Source organism: Oncorhynchus mykiss, chromosome 23 (genome assembly GCF_057628025.1).
Source record: "Oncorhynchus mykiss isolate SJ-2025 chromosome 23, ASM5762802v1, whole genome shotgun sequence".
Taxonomy (NCBI): Eukaryota; Metazoa; Chordata; class Actinopteri; order Salmoniformes; family Salmonidae; genus Oncorhynchus; species Oncorhynchus mykiss.
The window spans coordinates 56,448,915-56,469,687 of NC_143044.1; the positions used below are offsets into that span (position 1 = coordinate 56,448,915).

A 20,773-nucleotide genomic window follows, 5' to 3' on the forward strand; every position below is an offset into this window, starting at 1 on the left:
GGTGCAGTATGGTGGGGTATGGTGCAGTATGATGGGGTATGGTGGGGTATGGTGCATTATGATGGGGTATGGTGCATTATGGTGGGGTATGGTGCAGTATGGTGGGGTATGGTGCAATATGATGGGGTATGGTGCAGTATGGTGCAATATGATGGGGTATGGTGCAGTATGGTGCAGTATGGTGGGGTATCGTGCAGTATGATGGGGTATGGTGGGGTATGGTGCAGTATGATGGGGTATGGTGCGCTATGGTGCAGTATGGTTGGGTATGGTGCTGTATGGTTGGGTATGGTGCAGTATGATGGGTTATGGTGCAGTATGGTGCAGTATGGTGGGGTATGGTGTAGTATGATGGGGTATGGTGCAGTATGGTGGGGTATGGTGCTGTATGATGGGGTATGGTGGGGTATGGTGCAGTATAATGGGGTATGGTGCGGTATGGTGCAGTATGTTACAGTATGGTGGGGTATTGTGCAGTATGGTGGGGTATGGTAAAGTATGATGGGGTATGGTGCAGTATGGTGCAGTATGGTGGGGTATGGTGCAGTATGATGGCGTATGGTGCAGTATGATGGGGTATGGTGCAGTATGGTGGAGTATGGTGGGGTATGGTGCAGTATGGTGGGGTATGGTGCAGTATGATGGGGTATGGTGCTGTATGATGGGGTATGGTGGGGTATGGTGCAGTATGGTGCAGTATGGTGGGGTATGGTGCAGTATGGTGCAGTATGGTGGGGTATGGTGCAGTATGGTGGGGTATGGTGCAGTATGGTGCAGTATGGTGGGGTATGGTGCAGTATGGTGCAGTATGGTGGGGTATGGTGCAGTATGGTGCAGTATGGTGGGGTATGGTGCAGTATGGTGGGGTATGGTGCAGTATGGTGCAGTATGGTGCAGTATGGTGCAGTATGGTGCAGTATGGTGGGGTATGGTGCAGTACGATGGGGTATGGTGCAGTATGTTACAGTGTGGTGCAGTATGGTGGGGTATGGTACAATATGGTGCAGTATGGTGGGGTATGGTGCAGTATGATGGGGTATGGTGCAGTATGGTGGGGTATGGTGGGTATGGTGCAGTATGGTGGGTATGGTACAGTATGTTACAGTATGGTGCAGTATGATGGGGTGTGGTTCAGTATGATGAGGTATGTTGGGGTATGGTACAGTATGGTACAGTATGATGAGGTATGGTGCAGTATGGTGGGGTATGGTGCAGTATGGTGGGGTATGGTGCAGTATGATGGGGTATGGTGCAGTATGGTGGGGTATGGTGCAGTATGGTGGGGTATGGTGCAGTATGGTTGGGTATGGTGCAGTATGATGGGGTATGGTGCAGTATGGTGGGGTATGGTGCAGTATGATGGGGTATGGTGGGGTATGGTGCATTATGATGGGGTATGGTACATTATGGTGGGGTATGGTGCGCTATGGTGCAGTATGGTTGGGCATGGTGCTGTATGGTTGGGTATGGTGCAGTATGATGGGGTATGGTGCGCTATGGTGCAGTATGGTTGGGTATGGTGCTGTATGGTTGGGTATGGTGCAGTATGATGGGGTATGGTGCGCTATGGTGCAGTATGGTTGGGTATGGTGCGGTATGGTGCAGTATGTTACAGTGTTTTGCAGTATGATGGGGTATGGTGCAGTATGATGGGGTATGGTGCAGTATGTTACAGTATGGTGCAGTATGTTGGGTATGGTACAGTATGATGGGGTATGGTGCAGTATGATGGGGTATGGTGCAGTGTGTTACAGTATGGTGCAGTATGTTGGGTATGGTGCAGTATGATGAGGTATGTTGGGGTATGGTGCAGTATGGTGGGGTATGGTGGGTATGGTGCAGTATGGTGGGTATGGTACAGTATGTTACAGTATGGTGCAGTATGATGGGGTGTGGTTCAGTATGATGAGGTATGTTGGGGTATGGTACAGTATGGTGCAGTATGATGAGGTATGGTGCAGTATGGTTGGGTATGGTGCAGTATGGTGGGGTATGGTGCAGTATGATGGGGTATGGTGCAGTATGGTGGGGTATGGTGCAGTATGGTGCAGTATGGTTGGGTATGGTGCAGTATTATGGGGTATGGTGCAGTATGGTGGGGTAGGTGCAGTATGATGGGTTATGGTGGGGTATGGTGCATTATGATGGGGTATGGTGCATTATGGTGGGGTATGGTGCAGTATGGTGGGGTATGGTGCAATATGATGGGGTATGGTGCAGTATGGTGCAGTATGGTGGGGTATGGTGCAGTATGATGGGGTATGGTGGGGTATGGTGCAGTATGATGGGGTATGGTGCAGTATGATGGGGTATGGTGCGCTATGGTGCAGTATGGTTGGGTATGGTGCTGTATGGTTGGGTATGGTGCAGTATGATGGGGTATGGTGCAGTATGGTGGGGTATGGTGTAGTATGATGGGGTATGGTGCAGTATGGTGGGGTATGGTGCTGTATGATGGGGTATGGTGGGGTATGGTGCAGTATAATGGGGTATGGTGCGGTATGGTGCAGTATGTTACAGTATGGTGGGGTATTGTGCAGTATGGTGGGGTATGGTACAGTATGATGGGGTATGGTGCAGTATGGTGCAGTATGGTGGGGTATGGTGCAGTATGATGGCGTATGGTGCAGTATGATGGGGTATGGTGCAGTATGGTGGAGTATGGTGGGGTATGGTGCAGTATGGTGGAGTATGGTGCAGTATGGTGGGGTATGGTGCAGTATGATGGGGTATGGTGCTGTATGATGGGGTATGGTGCAGTATGGTGCAGTATGGTGGGGTATGGTGCAGTATGGTGCAGTATGGTGGGGTATGGTGCAGTATGGTGCAGTATGGTGGGGTATGGTGCAGTATGGTGCAGTATGGTGGGGTATGGTGCAGTATGGTGGGGTATGGTGCAGTATGGTGCAGTATGGTGCAGTATGGTGGGGTATGGTGCAGTATGGTGCAGTATGGTGGGGTATGGTGCAGTATGGTGCAGTATGGTGCAGTATGGTGGAGTATGGTGCAGTATGGTGGGGTATGGTGCAGTATGATGGGGTATGGTGCAGTATGGTGCAGTATGGTGGGGTATGGTGGGGTGTGGTGCAGTATGGTGGGGTATGGTGCAGTATGATGGGGTATGGTGCAGTGTGTTACAGTGTGGTGCAGTATGTTACAGTGTGGTGCAGTATGGTGGGGTATGGTACAATATGGTGCAGTATGGTGGGGTATGGTGCAGTATGATGGGGTATGGTGCAGTGTGGTGGGATATGGTACAGTATGGTGCAGTAAGGTGGGGTATGGTGCAGTACGGTGGGTGTGGTGCAGTATGGTGGGGTATGGTGCAGTATGTTAAAGTATGTTACAGTATGGTGGGATATGGTGCAGTATGTTAAAGTATGGTGCAGTATGGGTACCAACTGAGGATAAGGAGGAACCAAACCAAAAACAGGCTTTAAATATTTGATGACAAGTTTAAAGTTAGTTCCCCATTGGGACTTGAAATGTCTTATTCCTTGTCTCGTCTCTTTATTTTGGGGGCATTTGTAACTCCGCCCCCTCGCTACAGTGTTTATGTAAAGTGGCAGTTGTGTTTGACAGTTGGTCTGAAGGGAGGAGGCTGAAACAGAGGGGGAACTGTCACAGGACTGTCAACCATTTTAACATGACACTATCAAGACATAGACATAAAGTTGAAGTCGGAAGTTTACATACATCTTAGCCAAATACATTTAAACTAAGTTTTTCACAATTCCTGACATTTAATCCTAGTAAAAAAAATCCCTGTTTTAGGTCAGTTAGGATCACCACTTTATTTTAAGAATGTGACATGTTAGAATAATAGTAGAGATATGTCACAATCGTCGTAGGAACATTCAGACCAAAGCGCAGCGTGACATTGGTTCGACATATTTTATTGATAAGTGAAACGCACAAAAAACAATAACGCGACACGTGACGCTCATGCAGTGCTCACAGAAACGAGATCCCACAAAACACAGTAGGGAAATGGCTGCCTAAATATGATCCCCAATCAGAGACAACGCTAAACAGCTGCCTCTGATTGGGAACCATACCAGCCCAATGTAGAAATAAACACACTAGATCACCCACCCTAGTCACACCCCGACCTAAGCAAAATAGAGAATAAAAAGGCTCTCTATGGTCAGGGCGTGACAAGAGAATGATTTATTTGAGCATTTATTTCTTTCATCACATTCCCAGTGGGTCAGAAATTTACATGCACTCAATTAGTATTTGGTAGCATTGCCTTTAAATTGTTTAACTTGGGTCAAACGTTTCGGGTAGCCTTCCACAAGGTTCCCACAATAAGTTGGGTGAATTGTGGCCCATTCCTCCTGACAGAGCTGGTGGAACTGAGTCACGTTTGTTGGCCTCCTTGCTCGCACACACTTTTTCAGTTCTGCCCACAAATGTTCTATATGATTGAGGTCAGGGCTTTGTGGTGGCGAGATGGTGAGATGTTGCTTCAATATATCCACATAATTTTCTTTCGTCATTATGACATCTATTTTGAGAAGTGCACCAGGCCCTCCTGCAGCAAAGCACCCCCACAACATGATGCTGCCACCCGGGTGCTTCTATTCAACTGTTGCAAACTATAGTCTAGCATTTTTATGGCGGTTTTGGAGCAGTGGCTTCTTCCTTGCTGAGCGGCCTTTCAGGTTATGTTGATATAGGACTCGTTTTACTGTGGATATAGATACTTTAGTACCTGTTTCCTCCAGCATCTTCACAAGGTCCTTTGCTGCTGTTCTGGGATTGATTTGCCCTTTTCACACCAAAGTACGTTCATCTCTAGGAGACAGAACACGTCTCCTTCCTGAGCGGTATGACGGCTGCATGGTCCCATGGTGTTTATACTTGCGTACTATTGTTTGTACAGGTGAACGTGGTACCTTCAGGCATTTGGAAATTGCTCCCAAGGATGAACCAGACTTGTGGAGGTCTACAAAAAATATTCTAAGGTCTTGACTGATTTCTTTAGATTTTCCCATGATGTCAAGCAAAGAGGCACTGAGTTTGAAGGAAGGCCTTGAAATACATCCACAGCTACACCTCCAATTGACTCAAATGATGTCAATTAGCCTATCAGATGCTTCTAAAGCCATGACCCTAATTTTCTGGAATTGTCCAAGCTGTTTAAAGGCACAGTCAACTTAGTGTATGTAAACTTCTGACCCACTGGAATTGTGATACAGTGAATTATAAGTGAAAATTGTAAACAATTGTTAGAAAAATGACTTGTCCTAATCAACTTGCCAAAACTTTAGTTTTTTAACAAGAAATCTGTGGAGTGGTTGAAAAACGAGTTTTAATGACTCCAACTTAAGTGTATTTAAACTTCCGACTTCAACTGTACATGAGTAAATATATAGATTAGAATGACACTATCACAGCATAGAGAGACATGCCTGAGTAAATATAGAGATTCAAATGACACTATCACAGCAGAGAGAGACATACCTGAGTAAATATAGAGATTAAAATGACACTATCACAGCATAGAGAGACATGCCTGAGTAAATATATAGATTAAAATGACACTATCACAGCAGAGAGAGACATGCCTGAGTAAATATATAGATTAAAATGACACTATCACAGCATAGAGAGACATGCCTGAGTAAATATATAGATTACAATGACACTATCACAGCATAGAGAGACATGCCTGAGTAAATATATAGATTAAAATGACACTATCACAGCATAGAGAGACATGCCTGAGTAAATATATAGAGTAAAATGACACTATCACAGCATAGAGAGACATGCCTGAGTAAATATATAGATTAAAATGACACTATCACAGCAGAGAGAGACATGCCTGAGTAAATATATAGATTAAAATGACACTATCACAGCATAGAGAGACATGCCTGAGTAAATATATAGATTAGAATGACACTATCACAGCAGAGAGAGACATGCCTGAGTAAATATATATATTAAAATGACACTATCACAGCAGAGAGAGACATGCCTGAGTAAATATATAGATTAGAATGACACTATCACAGCATAGAGAGACATGCCTGAGTAAATATATAGATTAGAATGACACTATCACAGCATAGAGAGACATGTCTGAGTAAATACATAGATTAAAATGACACTATCACACTATTTATTTAATTTTTTTGCCTTTACCTCCCTTATCTCACCTCATTTGCTCACATTGTATATAGACTTATCTTTCTACTGTATTATTGACTGTATGTTTGTTTTACTCCATGTGTAACTCTGTGTTGTTGTATGTGTCGAACTGCTTTGCTTTATCTTGGCCAGGTCGCAATTGTAAATGAGAACTTGTTCTCAACTTGCCTACCTGGTTAAATAAAGGTGTTCTCAACTAGCCTACCTGGTTAAATAAAGGTGAAATAAAATAAAAAATAAAATAAAATAGAGAGACATGCCTGAGTAAATATATAGATATAAATATATAGATATAAATATATAGATATAAATATAGATATAAATATATAGATAAATATATAGATATAAATATAGATATAAATATATAGATAAATATATAGATATAAATATATAGATATAAATATATAGATAAATAAATATATAGATATAAATATATAGATAAATATATAGATATAAATATATAGATATAAATATAGATATAAATATATAGATAAATATATAGATATAAATATAGATATAAATATATAGATAAATATATAGATATAAATATATAGATATAAATATATAGATATATAAATATATAGATATAAATATAGATATAAATATATAGATAAATATATAGATATAAATATATAGATATAAATATATAGATAAATAAATATATAGATATAAATATATAGATAAATATATAGATAAATATATAGATATAAATATATAGATATAAATATATAGATAAATATATAGAGATAAATATATAGATATAAATATATAGATAAATATAGATAAATATATAGATAAATATATAGATAAATATATAGATAAATATATAGATAGATTAATGCATCTTGAATAAGGGCCCAATAAAGCAGACCTGAGTCCCGTCTCTCTCTGAGACAAACACATTTTGATGGACCTTGGATTATGTGATGCCTGGTTGTGTCACCTGGCTATCTTGAGATGAATGCGCTAGCTGTGGGTCTCTCTGGATGGGAACGTCTGCTAAATGACTACACTGTAATGTAGCGCTGTGGGTCTCTCTGGATGGGAACGTCTGCTAAATGACTACACTGTAATGTAGTGCTGTGGGTCTCTCTGGATGGGAACGTCTGCTAAATGACTACACTGTAATGTAGTGCTGTGGGTCTCTCTGGATGGGAACGTCTGCTAAATGACTACACTGTAATGTAGCGCTGTGTGTCTCTCTGGATGGGAACGTCTGCTAAATGACTACACTGTAATGTAGTGCTGTGGTTCTCTCTGGATGGGAACGTCTGCTAAATGACTACACTGTAATGTAGCGCTGTGGGTCTCTCTGGATGGGAACGTCTGCTAAATGACTACACTGTAATGTAGTGCTGTGGGTCTCTCTGGATGGGAACGTCTGCTAAATGACTACACTGTAATGTAGTGCTGTGGGTCTCTCTGGATGGGAACGTCTGCTAAATGACTACACTGTAATGTAGTGCTGTGTGTCTCTCTGGATGGGAACGTCTGCTAAATGACTACACTGTAATGTAGTGCTGTGTGTCTCTCTGGATGAGAACGTCTGCTAAATGACTACACTGTAATGTAGTGCTGTGTGTCTCTCTGGATGGGAACGTCTGCTAAATGACTACACTGTAATGTAGTGCTGTGGTTCTCTCTGGATGGGAACGTCTGCTAAATGACTACACTGTAATGTAGCGCTGTGGGTCTCTCTGGATGGGAACGTCTGCTAAATGACTACACTGTAATGTAGCGCTGTGGGTCTCTCTGGATGGGAACGTCTGCTAAATGACTACACTGTAATGTAGCGCTGTGGGTCTCTCTGGATGGGAACATCTGCTAAATGACTACACTGTAATGTAGCGCTGTGGGTCTCTCTGGATGGGAACGTCTGCTAAATGACTACACTGTAATGTAGTGCTGTGGGTCTCTCTGGATGGGAACGTCTGCTAAATGACTACACTGTAATGTAGTGCTGTGGGTCTCTCTGGATGGGAACGTCTGCTAAATGACTACACTGTAATGTAGTGCTGTGGGTCTCTCTGGATGGGAACGTCTACTAAATGACTACACTGTAATGTAGTGCTGTGGGTTTTATGTGTAGTTTCCTGTTTGGACCCCAGGAAGAGCAGACCCTGCCTCAGCAGCAGCTCACTGGGGATCCTAATAAATATTACTGATACTACTACTCTCTCTGTCTCTCTCTCGTCTCTCCCTGTTTTTTCTTATCCTCTCTCTGTCTCTCTAACTCTTTCCTCTCCCTGTATTTTCTATCCCTCTCTGTGTCTCTCTAACTCTTTCCTCTCCCTGTTTTTTCTATCCCTCTCTGTGTCTCTCTAACTCTTTCCTCTCCCTGTTTTTTCTTACCCTCTCTCTGTCTCTCTCTCGCCTCCCTGTTTTTTCTCTCTCTCACTCTCTCGCCTCCCTGTTTTTTTCTATCCCTCTCTCTTCCTCTCTCTCTCTTTTTCTGTCTCTATTTTTCCCTCTCTCTTTCTATCTATCTCCCTCTCTGTCTTTCTCCCTCTCTTCTACCCTCTCTCTCACCTTGTCTCTCTTTCTCTCTCTGGCATTCAGACAGCCCCTCCTCAGACAGCTCCTCCTCTGTTACCTCTCCTTCCTTTCCGGACTGAGTCTCCTCACAGGTGTACAAGCTGTGCTGATGTTTTTTTTATTTATGCACCACTTATCTCTTCCACCGGTGTGAGGCGGCGCAGAGAGCTCCACTGCACAGTGCATATACATATTTAACAACACAGTGTGTGTGTGTGTGTGTTTTTACAGGCATGTACATCCCCAGCTGCGATGAGGACGGCTACTACAGGCAGCTGCAGTGTGACCAGAGCATGGGAGAGTGTTGGTGTGTTGACCAGCACGGAGGAGAAATGATGGGCTCTAGAATCCATGGCAACCCTGACTGTGGTAAGAGCTCTAGGGCTGTAGGGGAAGAGCTTCTTGGTGGTTATACAATAACAAAAAGCAGGCATTGTGATTGGTTGAGACACGTTCTAAGCCACTTTTTTTTTAAAAACTGTTTAGTATAGGTCAGCCTATGAGAAATGCCTGCGCATCCAGTGTCCCATCAACCAATTCATTAACTTGATGTCTACTGTAAAAAGCATCTAGACATTATATCCCCATGCTTCTAGTCTAACATTTGGTTTGGGGGGGGGGGGGGGGTTTGTACAAACGCTTCTGTCTGTCTCTGGACATTTGCAACATTGTTTCGATATTGAAATTGGATCTCCACTATCCTATTGAGAATGAATTAACGTGTCAGGATGAGGCGCACATCTTTTCTCAGCCAGTCGAAATCATGAATCAGCAAAAAGGGCCTTATTGTTTAATTGTACACTCAGCCCTTAGCCGTGGTATATTGGCCATATACCCCACCCTCCTCGGGCCTTATTGCTTAATTGTACACTCAAGGTTGTGCAAAAAGGGCTTTTTTATCACGGCTACACTGCTCTACAAGGCTCCTCTTCTTCTGTGAGGTTTAACAGGTTGGTATCCAATATGTGGCTTTACCTCCCCCAACGGAACTACAGTATAGATCCATTACACTTTGTGTGAGGTTTAACAGCTGTTGGTATCCAATATGTGGCTTTACCTCCCCTAACAGAACTACAGTATAGATCCATTACACTTTGTGATACAAAATGGGAAAAGAGGAACCGGGGAATTATAATAAATAAATAAATAAAGATATACATATATTTTAATTACCCTACCAACTTAACCCTACACTCATTAAAAACCCACGACCACATTCCACTACTTTGATCCTATCTGCTCCGGCACCATGCCAGCGGCCTGGGGGGACAGGACAACAAACTCTGTATCTCTTCCTTAAGTCAAATCTCGTATGTCCAGATACATCCTCTGCAGCTGCCACCACAACATCTATTCTCTGTGATTCACCTTCCATTTCCGCGGTACAGTTGATAACCACTGCTATAAACACTAAGAAGCCAACCTTACTGAAGCATATATCACTCGTTGGCCGATCCCTTCTGTTCTGGCACAGATCTACTATTCACTGGAATCCTCTCAGGATCCCTCACCCTTGACCCCTCCTCCTCTACTTTCTTCACTGCCTCCGCGTACGACACTGTCCGCACTACTCTGACTCAAAGCCACCTCAATCTGCCTCTCTCACAGCAGACACTTCCGATCCCCAGCATCATAGACACCCCTACAGTTAACACACACCACTTTATCCACCGAAACGACACAATCCTCTTTCCCATTGCCCTCCTGCACACTTCCCACATCTTGGAATCTCCGTCCTTCACACCGCTGTGACATGGCCATAAACGTGGCACCTGAAACACTGCAGTGGATTCGGGAACAGAAGCTCTAACAGGAGACCTGATATATCCTAACATGGCTTTGTTGGGTAGAGACTCTGACTCAAAACCAAGTGGAGGCTTCTGAGGGGAGGACGGCTCATAATGTCTGGAACAGAGCTAATGGAATGGCATCAAACACACAGAAACAAATGTGTTTGATGTGTTTGATACTATTCCACTCCAGCCGTTACCACGAGCCCGTCCTCCCCAATTAAGGTGCCACCAACCTCCAGTGTTCAAAACTCAAAAGGACTGACGGTGACTCCTCTGTTTCCCCATGCTCACCACCGGGTCTGTGTCGCACCAAACGACGAGCGTCACCAACACCAGGAATCTTCAACTTCAATTGTTCCACCTCCAAACCTAACGCTACCCTAGACATCACTCCCTTTAATGGTGCCCTGTAACTAAGTGTAAAGCAAGATGCAGGTCTTTCCCCAAGTTGCGTCGCACGGAGAGCCCTGCTCCCTCTGATCTGAATAAACACAAACAAGTATCACCAGTCCACTTCGGGTTACCTTCACCGACTCAACAGCACCCGCCATCTTTTCCACCCAACCTGAAACCACCCTGTGAATCAGCCAAAAGGCCTGGTTCCGCCCTCACTCCCACTGGACCAAACTTGTCTTTATCAATAACCATGTCCATCAATGCAAGTCTCTGGCTCCGAGATCCTCACAACACCATCTACCCCTTCACCTCCAGGAGTGGAACTGGCGTCCGCCTCACTCTGTTTGAACTTGTGATCAGTCTTCCTCGTCATACCCTCTCCATTGTTATTGCTAGCTTCAATAGATTCAGACCTCCCTCAGTCTTCCTCTTCATACCCTCTCCATTGTTATTGCTAGCTTCAATAGATTCAGACCTCCCTCAGTCTTCCTCGTCATACCCTCTCCATTGTTATTGCTAGCTTCAATAGATTCAGACCTCCCTCAGTCTTCCTCGTCATACCCTCTCCATTGTTATTGCTAGCTTCAATAGATTCAGACCTCCCTCAGTCTTCCTCGTCATACCCTCTCCATTGTTATTGCTAGCTTCAATAGATTCAGACCTCCCTCAGTCTTCCTCGTCATACCCTCTCCATTGTTATTGCTAGCTTCAATAGATTCAGACCTCCCTCAGTCTTCCTCTTCATACCCTCTCCATTGTTATTGCTAGCTTCAATAGATTCAGACCTCCCTCAGTCTTCCTCGTCATACCCTCTCCATTGTTATTGTTAGCTTCAATAGATTCAGACCTCCCTCAGTCTTCCTCGTCATACCTTCTCCATTGTTATTGTTAGCTTCAATAGATTCAGACCTCCCTCAGTCTTCCTCGTCATACCTTCTCCATTGTTATTGCTAGCTTCAATAGATTCAGACCTCCCTCAGTCTTCCTCGTCATACCCTCTCCATTGTTATTGCTAGCTTCAATAGATTCAGACCTCCCTCAGTCTTCCTCTTCATACCCTCGCCATTGTTATTGCTAGCTTCAATAGATTCAGACCTCCCTCAGTCTTCCTCTTCATACCCTCTCCATTGTTATTGCTAGCTTCAATAGATTCAGACCTCCCTCAGTCTTCCTCTTCATACCCTCTCCATTGTTATTGCTAGCTTCAATAGATTCAGACCTCCCTCAGTCTTCCTCGTCATACCCTCTCCATTGTTATTGCTAGCTTCAATAGATTCAGACCTCCCTCAGTCTTCCTCGTCATACCCTCTCCATTGTTATTGCTAGCTTCAATAGATTCAGACCTCCCTCAGTCTTCCTCTTCATACCCTCTCCATTGTTATTGCTAGCTTCAATAGATTCAAACCTCCCTCAGTCTTCCTCTTCATACCCTCTCCATTGTTATTGCTAGCTTCAATAGATTCAGACCTCCCTCAGTCTTCCTCGTCATACCCTCTCCATTGTTATTGCTAGCTTCAATAGATTCAAACCTCCCTCAGTCTTCCTCTTCATACCCTCTCCATTGTTATTGCTAGCTTCAATAGATTCAAACCTCCCTCAGTCTTCCTCTTCATACCCTCTCCATTGTTATTGCTAGCTTCAATAGATTCAAACCTCCCTCAGTCTTTTCAACCTCCTCTCACTTTCAAATCAAATCACATTTTATTGGTCACATGCACATGGTTAGCAAATGTTATTGAGAGTGCGGTGTAGGGAAATGCTTTCCCTCTCATTTTGTATTTATTAAGGATCCCCATTGGCTGTTGCCAAGGCAACAGCTACTCTTCCTGGGGCCCAAACACATTAAAGCACTTACATATAAACCATAATATAAAACAGTACATCATAAAACACGATCACACCACTACATATCTACAATACAAAATGTGTAATACCAACCATACAACTATATTACAATGTACGTGTGTGTAGAGTGAATGTGCTAGCGTGTGCGTGTGTCTGTATCTTTGTGTGTGTCTCTTCACAAGCCCCGCTGTTCCATAAGGTGTATGTTTACCTGCTTTCTTAAAATCTGATTCTACTGCTTGCATCAGTTACCTGATGTGGAATAGAGTTCCATGTAGTCATGGCTCTATGTAGTACTGTGGAATAGAGTTCCATGTAGTCATGGCTCTATGTAGTACTGTGGAATAGAGTTCCATGTAGTCATGGCTCTATGTAGTACTGTGGAATAGAGTTCCATGTAGTCATGGCTCTATGTAGTACTGTGGAATAGAGTTCCATGTAGTCATGGCTCTATGTAGTACTGTGGAATAGAGTTCCATGTAGTCATGGCTCTATGTAGTACTGTGCGCCTCCCATAGTCTGTTCTGGACTTGGGGACTGTGAAGAGACCTCTGGTGGCATGTCTTGTGGGGTATGTATGGGTGTCTGAGCTGTGTGTTAGTAGTTTAAACAGACCTCTGGTGGCATGTCTTGTGGGGTATGTATGGGTGTCTGAGCTGTGTGTTAGTAGTAAACAGACCTCTGGTGGCATATCTTGTGGGGTATGTATGGGTGTCTGAGCTGTGTGTTAGTAGTTTAGACAGACCTCTGGTGGCATGTCTTGTGGGGTATGTATGGGTGTCTGAGCTGTGTGTTAGTAGTTTAAACAGACCTCTGGTGGCATGTCTTGTGGGGTATGAATGGGTGTCTGAGCTGTGTGTTAGTAGTTTAGACAGACCTCTGGTGGCATATCTTGTGGGGTATGTATGGGTGTCTGAGCTGTGTGTTAGTAGTTTAGACAGACCTCTGGTGGCATGTCTTGTGGTGTATGTATGGGTGTCTGAGCTGTGTGTTAGTAGTTTAGACAGACCTCTGGTGGCATGTCTTGTGGGGTATGTATGGGTGTCTGAGCTGTGTGTTAGTAGTAAACAGACCTCTGGTGGCATATCTTGTGGGGTATGTATGGGTGTCTGAGCTGTGTGTTAGTAGTTTAGACAGACCTCTGGTGGCATGTCTTGTGGGGTATGTATGGGTGTCTGAGCTGTGTGTTAGTAGTTTAGACAGACCTCTGGTGGCATGTCTTGTGGGGTATGTATGGGTGTCTGAGCTGTGTGTTAGTAGTAAACAGACCTCTGGTGGCATATCTTGTGGGGTATGTATGGGTGTCTGAGCTGTGTGTTAGTAGTTTAGACAGACCTCTGGTGGCATGTCTTGTGGGGTATGTATGGGTGTCTGAGCTGTGTGTTAGTAGTTTAAACAGACCTCTGGTGGCATGTCTTGTGGGGTATGTATGGGTGTCTGAGCTGTGTGTTAGTAGTTTAAACAGACCTCTGGTGGCATGTCTTGTGGGGTATGTATGGGTATCTGAGCTGTGTGTTAGTAGTTTAAACAGACCTCTGGTGGCATGTCTTGTGGGGTATGTATGGGTATCTGAGCTGTGTGTTAGTAGTTTAAACAGACCTCTGGTGGCATGTCTTGTGGGGTATGTATGGGTGTCTGAGCTGTGTGCTTGTATTTTAAACAGACCTCTGGTGGCATGTCTTGTGGGGTATGTATGGGTGTCTGAGCTGTGTGCTTGTATTTTAAACAGACAGCTCGGTTCATTCAGCTTGTCAACACTTCTTACAAAAACAAGTAGTGATGAAGTCAATCTCTCCTCCACTTTGAACCAGGAGAGATTGACATGCATATTATTAATGTTAGCTCTCCGTGTACTTTTAAGGGCCAGCCGTGCTGCCCGGTTCTGAGACAATTGTAATTTTCCAAAGTCTCTCTTTGTGGCACCTTGACCACACTGCTGAACAGTAGTCCAGGTGCGACAAAACTATGGCCTGTAGGACCTGCCTTGTTGATAGTGTTGTTACATCAAATCAAATTGTATTGATCACATACACGTGTTTAGCAGATGTTATTGCTGGTGTAGCGAAATGCTTGTGTTCCTAGCTCCCAACACTGCAGTAATATCTAACAATTTCACAACAATACACACACATCTAAAGTAAAGGAATGTAATTAAGAATATATAAATATTTGGACAAGAAATGTCAGAATCTTAAGAAGACAGAGGAGCTCTTTATTATGGACAGACTTCTCCCCATTTTAGCTACTGTTGTATCAATATGTTTTGACCATGACAGTTTACAATCCAGGGTTACTCCAAGCAGTTTAGTCACCTCAACTTGCTCAATTTCCACATTATTCATTACAAGATGTAGTTGAGGTTTAAGGTTTAGTGAGTGATTTGTCCCATATACAACGCTTTTAGTTTTGGAAATATTTAGGACAAATGTATTCCTTGCCACCCATTCTGGACCTAACTGCAGCTCTTCGTTAAGTTTTGCTATCATTTCAGTCGCTGTAGTAGCTGACGTGTATAGTGTTGAGTCATCCGAATACATAGACACACTGGCTTTACTCAAAGCATGCCGTTAGTAAAGATTGAAAAATGAAAAGGGCCTAAACAGCTACCCTGGGGAATTCCTGATTCTAACTGGATGATATTTGAGAGGCTTCCATTAAAGAACACCCTCTGTGTTCTATTAGACAAGTAACTCTTTATCCACATTATAGCAGAGGGTGTAAAGCCGTAACACGTACGTTTTTCCAGCAGCAGCAGACTAATGTCAAAAGCCGCACTGAAGTCTAACAAAACAACCCCTACAATCTTTTTATCATCAATTGTTCCCAGCCAATCATCAGTCATTTGTGTAAGTGTTGTGCTTGTTGAATATTAGGCCCAGCCTTTGGAACTTTTGTTTTTCCTAGATATGGCTACTGTACTGGGGATCACTACATCCTATGCATTTGAATACTGCTTTAAAGCAATCCTCCTCCCGTAATCAATTACTCGACTTCTTCTGAAAATATTCAAGCTGAAATCTGTTAGCCTCTTCGCGAGACATGCTAAGCCCTGTACTCCCTCCACTTACAGCACTTTGCTTCGCCTCCTAACTATGACCGCAGCACAGCTGTGCTAAAAAAGTTGTTTAGCACGCCCTCTCGTGTTCAATTGCTTTAGTATTACAGGCTGTAGGGCTGTATAGAGGTATAGGGCTGTAGGGCTGTATAGAGGTGTAGGGCTGTATAGAGGTATAGGGCTGTATAGGGGATTAGGGCTATAGGGCTGTATAGGGGTTTAGGGCTATAGGGCTGTATAGGGGTTTAGGGCTGTATGACTGTATAGGGGTTTAGGGCTGTATAGGGGTTTAGGGCTGTATAGGGGTTTAGGGCTGTATAGGGGTTTAGGGCTGTATAGGGGTATAGGACTGTATAGGGGTTTAGGGCTGTATGGCTGTATAGGGCTGTAGGACTGTATAGGGCTGTATAGGGCTATAGTGCTGTAAGACTGTATAGGGCTGTATAGGGGTATAGTGCTGTAGGACTGTATAGGGCTGTATAGGGGTTTAGGGCTGTATGACTGTATAGGGGTTTATAGGGCTGTAGGACTGTATTGGGGTGTAGGGCTGTATAGGGGTTTAGGGCTGTATAGGGGTTTAGGGCTGTATGACTGTATAGGGGTTTAGGGCTGTATGACTGTATTGGGCTGTATAGGGCCGTAGGGCTGTTATAGAACTGTAGGGCTGTATAAAACCGTAGGGCTGTATAGGGCTGTATAGGACCGTAGGGCTGTATAGGACCGTAAGTGCTGTATAGGGCTGTATAGGACCGTAGGGCTGTATAGAACCGTAGGGCTGTATAGGGCTGTATAGGACCGTAGGGCTGTATAGGGCTGTATAGGACCGTAGGGCTGTATAGAACCGTAGGGCTGTATAGGACTGTATAGGGCCGTAGGGCTGTATAGGACTGTATAGGGCCGTAGGGCTGTATAGGAGTTTAGAGCTGTATGACTGTATAGGACCGTAGGGCTGTATAGAACCGTAGGACTGTATAGGGCCGTAGGGCTGTATAGGACTGTAGGGCTGTATAGAACCATAGGGATGTATAGGGCTGTATAGTACCGTAGGGCTGTATAGGACCGTAGGGCTGTATAGGACCGTAGGGCTGTATAGGACCGTAGGGCTGTATTGGACCGTAGGGCTGTATAGGGCCGTATAGGGCCGTAGGGCTGTATTGGACCGTAGGGCTGTATAGGGCTGTATAGGGCCGTAGGGCTGTATAGGACTAAAACAAAATGACTTTTGGTCTTATATTAATTAAGACCAGGATTGAAACAAATGCACTGTGTGGACATCACACTGTACTGAACAGTCCAGAGCAGTGGGATGTTCCACGGCAGCACAGTGTGGTCGGTTTGAATTTCAGCAGTATTAAAGGGATAGTTCATTTGAAATATAAAATACACATTTCTTTCCTTACCCTGAAAGCAGTGTGTGGACAAGGAGAGACTGCAATATGTACCAGTATTAACTACCTACAAACATCCTACTGTATGTTACCTGAAGTCTTTTCTCACATGAAATCATTGGAATTGTTAACTGAGAAACTCTTTTCATTTCATCCCTCGCTCCAGATGAACTGCTGGGATATTCCGGAGATTTTGGGAGTGGCGTGGGATGGGAGGATGAGGAAGAGAAGGAGGAGAACGGAGAAGAGGCGGAGGAGGAGGAGGAAGAGGAAGAGGGGGAGGCAGACGACGGAGGATACATCTGGTAGAAACTGAACCCAAACGGAGAACCTGGTCAGGATGGATCCACTGGCCTACAACTACAGGGATGATGGCTGAGGCTTGCATCCCAAATGGCACCCTATTCCCTATGTAGTGCACTACTTTTGACCAGGTCTCATAGGGACACCCATAGGGGGTCTGTCAAAAGTAGTGCACTATATAGGGAATAGGGTGTCACTTGGGATGCAAGCATCTTTTTCTCCTAACAGCAAAAGATTTGGGGATTTTGGGGCATGGAATTCTGTCTCTATTGTTGCCGTGTGGATCTGGGGAGTGGGAGGTGGGGGGGGGGGGGTACAGTGGTGAGATTGCTAGTTTTTGTCTTAAATATGTGAATTATTGCTTCATTCTTTTCTGTTTTGTAAGCAAGAGAGCGTTCTGTTTCACCATAGAGAACTATCATCTGATAATCTGGCCATCAAAATGTTACTGTCAGAAATGCATCTAGTATCATACATTTATGTTCCATTGTGAACAATTGCTTGAATATTGAAATCGCAGATCTGCTAAAAATGGAACGGATTGAGACCTGAGACGGTGGGAAAGGGTTCACTATTTACCTGGTTATGTTGTCAAAATCAGAGTTGCTGCGTATATAAATCCTGTAGCTATGATCTATGAAGCAGGACAACGAGACTAGACTACTCTGGTTATATCCCAAATGGAACACTGTTCACTTTTTATAGTGTACTGCTTTTTAATCAGGGCCCATAAAGCTCTGGTCTGAAGTCGTGCACTATGCAGGGATTAGTGAGCCACTTGGGATGCAGGCCTCTCTTTTAGAGGGTGATTCCACTACTGAGATAAATTATTATTTTTCTCTTAAAGGTTTCTTAACGGAGCATATTTCTCGGTTCGATTTTTATTTTTAATTTGTTTTATTTCACCTTCATTTAACCAGGTAGGCTAGTTGAGAACAAGTTCTTGACGCGGATGTCGTCAAAGTAATGTTGCTCATTGGATCATTTGTGAAAATGACCGTGTTTTCGTGCATTATGTAGGTAAATTCAGGACTGAGAAACAGGCTTGTTATGAAGGAAGGCTTTTGTGCTACTTTATTGCTAAAAGGAATACTGATGTACACGGCTCTCGGCGGTTTATAAACCTTTAAAATACTATATATATATCGATTAACATAGACACAATAACTACTAATATCTCTTATGAAACTGCTATGGGAACTTTGTTACTTATTGAGTTATTTCAACTCAAAACTTGTAGAATGTATATTACTTGTCCCATCAACCTACACCACCAAGGGTAACATCCCAAATGACACCCTATGCCCTATATAGTGCACTACTTTCTATCCAGGGCTCATACAGACTCTCTGGTCCAAAGTAGTGTACTATATAGGGAATGGTATTCCATTTGGGATGATGCAGACACTACCTTATCCAATGGGAACTCTGTAAATCACTTCAAAGAATGGTGTCAGTCGATGTTCTATTCTCAGTCTTTATTTTTGGTGTTCATAAAACAACGCGTATATGCTACTTGAAGTTCTGTTTGTATACTTGAAATCTCACCGTTAGATGGTTTATCTACGAGTATATCGTTGCCATTATTATTCCATCACTTCAGTTGTTTTTAGTATGTGGCATGTTATAGTGAACATGAATGTACTTCTCCTAGGCTGAGCACTTTACTATTAAAGGCATTGGGGCCCCCAAAAAACCTCTTGCATTTCCAGTACTACTTTACAAACAGCAACTCTCCTGCAAGATTTGGGAGGTAAATCTCTGAATCCTTTCTGGCGTTGACTTCTGTTGAATAGTTAGAAATATAGTGATGTGTACTTGTATGTGATCCACAAAATGACTGACGATGGAGAGTTTAAAAACAAAGCCAACGCACATGGACAATTATAGGATCCTTTATTGCCGAGTCCCTGTCACCTAAAATGGCCGTTTATGTCAGAGCTGAACGTGGAGACAGGTTTTCATTTCATTGGTCCTAAACTGCCTCCCGGCGTCAGGAAATGAAACTGCACTCTCAACAGTATCGACCCTAGCTCAGTGGTCCCGACCCTAGCTCAGTGGTACCGACCCTAGCTCAGTGGTCCCGACCCTAGCTCAGTGGTCCCGACCCTAGCTCAGTGGTCCCGACCATAGCTCAGTGGTCCCGACTATAGCTCAGTGGTCCCGACCCTAGCTCAGTGGTCCCGACCCTAGCTCAGTGGTCCCGACCCTAGCTCAGTGGTCCCGACCATAGGTCAGTGGTCCCGATCCTAGCTCAGTGGTACCGACCCTAGCTCAGTGGTCCCGACCCTAGCTCAGTGGTCCCGACCCTAGCTCAGTGGTCCCGACCATAGGTCAGTGGTCCCGACCCTAGCTCAGTGGTCCCGACCATAGCTCAGTGGTCCCGACCCTAGCTCAGTGGTCCCGACCCTAGCTCAGTGGTCCCGACCCTAGCTCAGTGGTCCCGACCATAGGTCAGTGGTCCCGACCCTAGCTCAGTGGTCCCGACCATAGCTCAGTGGTCCCGACCCTAGCTCAGTGGTCCCGAGCCTAGCTCAGTAGTCCCGACCCTAGCTAGCTGCACCCTTTAACACATGATTTCTCCCCTCTGGGGAATTTAAAGGCGTGACAGGCAGAAGAGGACACCACTGTTGTCCTTGTGACAGGCAGAAGAGGACACCACTCTGGAAGCAGATCAATAATGTACGCCTACAGGCTCAAAGTGCCATTTGCCACCTTTGTCTGCATCCCAAATGGCCACCCTATTACCTTTATGGTCCACTACTTTTGACCAGGGTCAATAGGGTTCACTTTATAAAGAATAGGGTGCCATTTGGGACTCACCACCACTCATCACCAACAATACTCTGATATAAAACCTAAAGGTGACTGAGCTACATCACCAACAATACTCTGATATAAAACCTAAAGGAGACTGAGCTACATCACCAACAATACTCTGATATAAACCTAAAGGAGACTAAGCTACATCAACAATACTCTGATATAAAACCTAAAGGAGACTGAGCTACATCACCAACAATACTATGTTGTAAAACCTAAAGACCGAGATACCAACAACACTCTGTTATAAACCTAAAGGAGACTAAGCTACATCAACAATACTCTGATATAAAACCTAAAGGAGACTGAGATACATCACCAACAATACTCTGATATAAACCTAAAGGAGACTGAGCTACATCACCAACAATACTCTGATATAAAACCTAAAGGAGACTGAGATACATCACCAACAATACTCTGATATAAAACCTAAAGGAGACAGATACATCACCAACAATACTCTGATATAA

The 20,773-nt window shown here is 44.0% G+C and overlaps 1 protein-coding gene across 1 annotated transcript in view; it reads left to right on the forward strand.

Moving 5' to 3' along the window:
• Positions 1 to 19,173, forward strand: part of LOC118966076 (testican-2) — a 113,546-nt gene extending 94,373 nt beyond the window's left edge. The window contains exons 10-11 of the mRNA XM_090217729.1: positions 8,929 to 9,066; positions 17,341 to 19,173. Of these exons, the coding sequence (XP_090073855.1) occupies positions 8,929 to 9,066; positions 17,341 to 17,483 (281 nt within the window). The 3' untranslated portion in view covers positions 17,484 to 19,173. The remainder of the gene's footprint in view (positions 1 to 8,928; positions 9,067 to 17,340) is intronic.
• Positions 19,174 to 20,773: the final 1,600 nt, after the last annotated feature.